The sequence below is a fragment of the Populus euphratica genome, unplaced genomic scaffold (genome assembly GCF_000495115.2).
Source record: "Populus euphratica unplaced genomic scaffold, PopEup_1.0 scaffold481.1, whole genome shotgun sequence".
Classification (NCBI taxonomy): domain Eukaryota; kingdom Viridiplantae; phylum Streptophyta; class Magnoliopsida; order Malpighiales; family Salicaceae; genus Populus; species Populus euphratica.
Genome location: NW_011500361.1, coordinates 59,672 through 65,462, shown reverse-complemented (window position 1 = coordinate 65,462; position 5,791 = coordinate 59,672). Strand labels below are relative to the sequence as shown.

General features: G+C 32.5%; 1 protein-coding gene across 2 annotated transcripts in view; it reads left to right on the top strand.

Annotated features, from left to right (window-relative positions):
- The window catches only part of LOC105114055 (beta-glucosidase 12-like), a 24,051-nt gene extending 18,575 nt beyond the window's left edge, over nucleotides 1–5,476 (top strand). Inside the window, exons 1-11 of one of the 2 annotated variants that reach the window (XM_011010466.1) lie at nucleotides 2,192–2,470; nucleotides 2,592–2,661; nucleotides 2,768–2,826; nucleotides 2,939–3,014; nucleotides 3,172–3,249; nucleotides 3,377–3,464; nucleotides 3,627–4,001; nucleotides 4,124–4,338; nucleotides 4,452–4,586; nucleotides 4,698–4,806; nucleotides 4,932–5,476. In XM_011010466.1, coding sequence (XP_011008768.1) covers nucleotides 2,393–2,470; nucleotides 2,592–2,661; nucleotides 2,768–2,826; nucleotides 2,939–3,014; nucleotides 3,172–3,249; nucleotides 3,377–3,464; nucleotides 3,627–4,001; nucleotides 4,124–4,338; nucleotides 4,452–4,586; nucleotides 4,698–4,806; nucleotides 4,932–5,208 — 1,560 coding nt within the window. In that variant the 5' untranslated portion in view covers nucleotides 2,192–2,392 and the 3' untranslated portion in view covers nucleotides 5,209–5,476. Of the gene's footprint in view, nucleotides 1–2,191; nucleotides 2,471–2,591; nucleotides 2,662–2,767; nucleotides 2,827–2,938; nucleotides 3,015–3,171; nucleotides 3,250–3,376; nucleotides 3,465–3,626; nucleotides 4,002–4,123; nucleotides 4,339–4,451; nucleotides 4,587–4,697; nucleotides 4,807–4,931 lie in introns of those variants that run through there. The other variant, XM_011010467.1, reaches the window with a different exon arrangement.
- The last annotated feature ends 315 nt before the right edge of the window (nucleotides 5,477–5,791 follow it).

Below are 5,791 nucleotides of genomic sequence, written 5' to 3'. Positions count from 1 at the left end.
ATATATATATATATATGATAACTTTTTTTTTACTAATAAAGGATAATAATTCCTTTTTATTTCCATCAATATAATTTTCAATTCAAAAAAATAATTATTGCAATGCCATATATATATATATATATATATGACATATCATACTAACACTATCATGATGTTACAAGGAGGTATAGACGTAAAATGGTAAAGAATATGCTAACATCTAATTGTGAAATGTTTTTCTTTGAGAAATTTTTTTAATATATATTGTGGAACTAATCTATTAGTTGAAAAGGGAAGATTTTAGGAAGCCACCCCCAAGTGGATGGGTGAAAACAAACAGTCTGTTGTTATGGGACGTCCCTACAGAGGCAGCTTCATTTTACCCGCCTTTTTTGGCCTCAAATACCTTCAAATGCCATCTGATTTGAAATTCTACCATACAAAATTTGAAAGTAGCTGACAAATCTCAAGTACGGGAGGCTTGACTTGACTAATTCAGCAGAATTTAATTACGATGTCCTACAGTGTCAAGGGAGATATCCAAAGGCATCGCTTTTGAATCACGCTTCATGACAAGATTCAGTCTCAACTAGTTGAATGCTCGAAATCGATGACCAATGGAAAAAGGCTACAATGGTTTTTTTAACAAACAATACCTGACCATAGAGTAGATCCTAAGAATTACACTATTTAGAGTTTTCAATCAATAAAATTCACAAACCTATCAATGGAATATCATTTTATCACGTGAGGAGGAATTTTTTTTATTTATAAACATATAAATAATTAAAAAAATAATACTTTTATAATTTATATTAAATAAATAAACAATATAAGTTATCACAGATAAAATATATTAAGAGCATTAATATAATTTTTTTACGCAATCAATCATCTTATTCAAACTCTAAGATTAATTAATGTTTTTAGTGACAAAAATATCAATGAAATATCATTTTGTCCTACGAGGAGGACTTTTCTTCAACTAGAAATAAATTAATAGTTAGAAATTATAATATTTTCTTAGTTTATATTATATAAATAAACAATGCAATTTATCACAGATAAGATGTATTAATTAATACATTTTCTTTATGCAATCAGTTTTCTTATTTGAAATTTTAGATTATTTAAGGTTGTTAGTAACAAAAATACAAGATAATGACTCTTATTTTCTTTTTTCTACTAATAAAGAAAAAGAATTCCTTGTCCTTTCTATCCACACCATTTCCAATCCAAAAAAATGATTATCATGACGTCGTACACGTGTGACATACCATACTAACACTATCATGTGCTCCTATATCTCTTGTACAAGAGAGTATTTGATAATTCTTACACTCTTGTACCTCTTGCTTTTTATAAATTTCAAATTTTCTTCTACATGGTTCTATATTTTCATGAATAAAACATCTTTGAGGCTGGTTATTGTTTCGTTTGTTAGGGCTGCCGGTGTTCTTTCGTAGCTACTGGTGGCTTTTCTCAAATGGGGGTGCAGTGCTGGTTTGATAATGTCCATCTCTCAGTTGTGGCTGGTTGTGATGTTTTATCTACTAGCTTGCTAGATGGTTATATTGATGGAAGGTATACTTTGACTGGTTGAGGTGGCCGGTGATGCCTTTCACTTTATTTTTTGCCGTGTATTGGGTGGGGCACTTTGTTGTTAATTTGGGTTTTTTTCTGATCATTGTCAGCTAAATTTTTCAATTGTTTGTAATTCTTTTGGCTTTATTGTATATGTACATGTGCTTACAATAATTTTTTAGAAATGTTTTTCTTTTAGAATTTTTTTTAATATAATTTTTATATGGGGAACTGAGCTATTGTCTTCGTGGAAAAGTTGAAAAGGAAAGATTTTAGGAAGCCACCCCGAAGTGGATGGGTGAAAGAAAAGAGTCTATTGCTATGGGACCCTACAGAGGCAGCTTGATTTTACCCATCGTTTTTTTCCTATAACCCATAAACTTATTTTGATCATTTGAAACTTCTTACAAATTATGAAGTAATGCGTTCTCACCAGGACAATAAAAAAATGGACAAAAAGAGAAGCATTTATGAGATAACTTTGTCAAAGTCAAAGAAATTAATCCTTAATTTAAACTAAAAAAAAAAAGAAGAAGAAAAGGTCAAGAAAATGCTGCTTGTACACGCTGGGAGCTAGTGCCTATAAAATGGTCGTTCCATCCATGCCATCTTGCATCAAATCTCTACATCTTCATACATTCTACAGCTCTGTAACTCACCATCTCTCCTATCGAGGAAAAGGAAAAGCACAGAATCTCTGCCTCATTTACAAACTTGCGTTACATTCTTTTGTACCCAGACAAACCTCTGTTCCACACAATAAGCCCAAGCCTTTATAATATCCAATCCTATTTATCTAAGTGCCAGCTTCAATACTTGGACTGCAATGGGAAGCATCGATGACTTCAGCCGTTGTTCTTTCCCAGATGATTTTGTTTTCGGAACATCCTCATCAGCTTACCAGGTACATACTCTAAATTTTGCTGCTTCTGGTGCAGCAATTAGGAGGGGAAAGCAGAACATTATTTAAAATAATACTAGTTATGTTAATTAATTTTTCGTTATTATTTTATTATGATATGCAGTATGAAGGTGAAACAAACAAACATGGTAGAGGACCAGCTATATGGGACACTTTCGCTGAGGAACATACAGGTACCAATCTATCTCCTTGAAATTTGTACTTCCCTCGCTAAAAGTTGAATAGAATTATGTTAATGTTCTAAGAAAACCACCATTATTAACTTTTCAACGTTTGCAGAGAGAATAAATGATCATAGCAACGGAAATGTAGCTGTTGATTTCTACCATCGCTACAAGGTATGGGAGTTCTTCATCATATTTTGGTTGTGGTTATCTATATGATGTAAATAACTATATTCTAATTAATTTAGTGTAATTGTTCTTTAAAAAAAATCGATAAATGTTACAGGAAGATGTGCAAAGAATGAAAGAAATGGGAATGGATGCTTTCAGATTCTCCATTTCTTGGTCTAGAGTATTACCACGTAAGTTTTTTTCTTTTTTATTTTAAAATTTGTTCTTGACATAGTAATAGTAATGACACTAGCAGGATTTGACTTTGACGTCTGTTTTCACAGAGTGAATTTCCATTTGATATATAATAGCTTTCCATTCGATTTTTTTTTTTTTTGGAAAATGCAGATGGCAGGTTAAGTGCTGGAGTCAACGAAGAAGGCATCAAGTTTTACAACGATCTCATTGATGACCTCCTTAAGAATGGTTATAACCTTTCCCTTCCCTTCAATTAATCTTAATATTTTGCCAAAAATTGATGCGAAAAATCTTATACAACAAAAGGTTTATCTTGCGCGCTCCATCTGATTATATGATGTTTCGTAATATATAGGTTTGCAGCCTTACGTTACTCTCTTTCACTGGGATACTCCACAAGCTTTAGAAGATAAATATGGTGGTTTCTTAAGTCCTAACATTGTGTACGTAGCAACCTGTCGTTAATTATGCTTCAAATGTCCAAACTTGTTGTAGCTTCGAAATATTATAATCAAATCTCTCGTTTTGGCGACTTTGTGGACCTATGCTTCTCTAAAATTCAAAACATTCCTGTAAATATTCTCACATAAAACATTGATTTCCAGAAATGATTTCCGAGACTTTGTCGACCTTTGTTTCCAAAAGTTTGGAGACCGAGTGAAGAAGTGGATTACTTTGAACGAACCGTGGATGTTCAGTGTTCAAGGTTATGACATGGGCACGATGGCACCGGGTAGGATTTCTGTCGTTGTAAATGATCCCCACCGATCCTTAAACACTGGTGCCACTGAAGTGTATACGGTTAGCCATCATTTGTTGCTTGCTCATGCTGCGGCAGTGAAACTATACAAGGAAAAGTATCAGTCATGTCAAGGTGGACAGATTGGGATAACACTTGTTTCTCATTGGTTTGAACCTTACTCAAACAGTGAAGATGATCAAAATGCAACCAAAAGAAGCCTCGACTTCATGCTTGGTTGGTTAGTATTTTTTTTATATATATCAAATTCAAAAGTACTCTCTGAATTCTTCATTCAGCTAGAGAAGACCTGATATGTATGTATAAACAGAAGGTAATCAGTGTTTTTCTTCATGGTGGCAGGTTCATGGATCCTTTAACTAATGGTGACTATCCACGTAACATGCATGATTTTGTTGGTGGAAGATTGCCCAAGTTCACTGCCGAGGAATCTAAGATGTTGAAGGGATCGTATGATTTTATTGGAATTAATTACTACACAACATATTATGCCCAAAATATCGATGCAAATTATCAGAGTGTTGGATTCATGTCAGATGCTCGTGCTAATTGGACAGGTAACCAATGATCGATATCTTTTCTTTATTGTTCATCTTATTTTTTTTTCAACTAGATGATGTTTTATCAATTATCAATTATTCATTTACTTTGTTATTTCTTAATTTTGTAGGAGAGAGAAATGGAATCCCAATAGGTCCACAGGCTGGTGTAAAATGGCTTTATATTTACCCCGAAGGCATCAGCAGGCTTTTGAATTACACCAAAGATCTATACGGGAACCCAACAATTTACATTACTGAGAATGGTATGGTTGAAATGAACGATCATACATTATGCTACATTTAAGTTTCTTAGTACTTCTCTAACACTAAGTATATATGTTTTTAATGTTTTATTTTATTGATTTTTTTTTCAGGGGTTGATGACGTAAATAACAATGCTTCATCATTAAAGGAAGCTCTTAATGATCCCATAAGAGAAAAATCTTACAAAGACCACCTTAAGAATGTTTTGAGATCCATCAAGTGAGTTAATTCTTTTCATTTATTAACAAATGATCATTGATAATAACTTTTTTAATCTATAGCAACAATTATATTATTAAGTTACTAAATCCATCTAATTGGGATTCAATATTCATTTATTGTAGTGAACATGGTGTTGATGTTAAGGGATTTTTTGCTTGGTCTTTAATGGACAATTTCGAATGGGGAAGTGGTTATGCTGTGAGGTTCGGCCTTTACTATGTTGATTACAAAAATGATTTGAAACGATATCCTAAAAAATCAGTCAAGTGGTTCAAGCAGTTTCTTAGAAGAGACTCTCACAGTCCTATTCCACATACGTATCCTCTCATTACTTTTAATGAAAAGTCAAAAATTGAAGATAGTTTGGTTTGGGATGCTAAAAGGCCAAGAAATGCCTAAATGCCTTCGACAGGATTTGAAGTCCAAGTTGTTAACATCTGCAAATTGGGCTTTCACGGCTGAAAGATAGAGCTCTCAACATTAATTCAATAGAATTTGGTCACCACTTCATTCATTCAAGGCTATGGTTAAGAATAAAAATTCATGATTCTAGTTTTCCCTTGTTTTATGTTTAATTAGGTTTCATAATTTAATTTGATTATTTTACTGTTGTATCATTTTTTCATTCGGATTATGATTCATTTAATAATAATACAATTCTTCTGCACCATCATTTATTATGGTTTGTTTAATAGATTATAGTATAAACAAATGCAAATGTATTGGATAAACCAAAAATAGAAAAAGTAGAGAACTAAAATAGCTTGATATACATGACAAAATGATGATAGGAGAGTGTTGAGGAGGTGGCTGATTATGAATTAAAGAGAGAGATTATGTATAAAAATACAAAAATATTAGTTTGTGTGGGAGAGACATCCAAATCCAGTAAGTTAGACTTACTTTGCAAAGTCTAAGACACTATTCCACAACAGGATTTTGTGTTAATGGTTTACATGAAAAAGTCTTTAAAAAGTGTGGT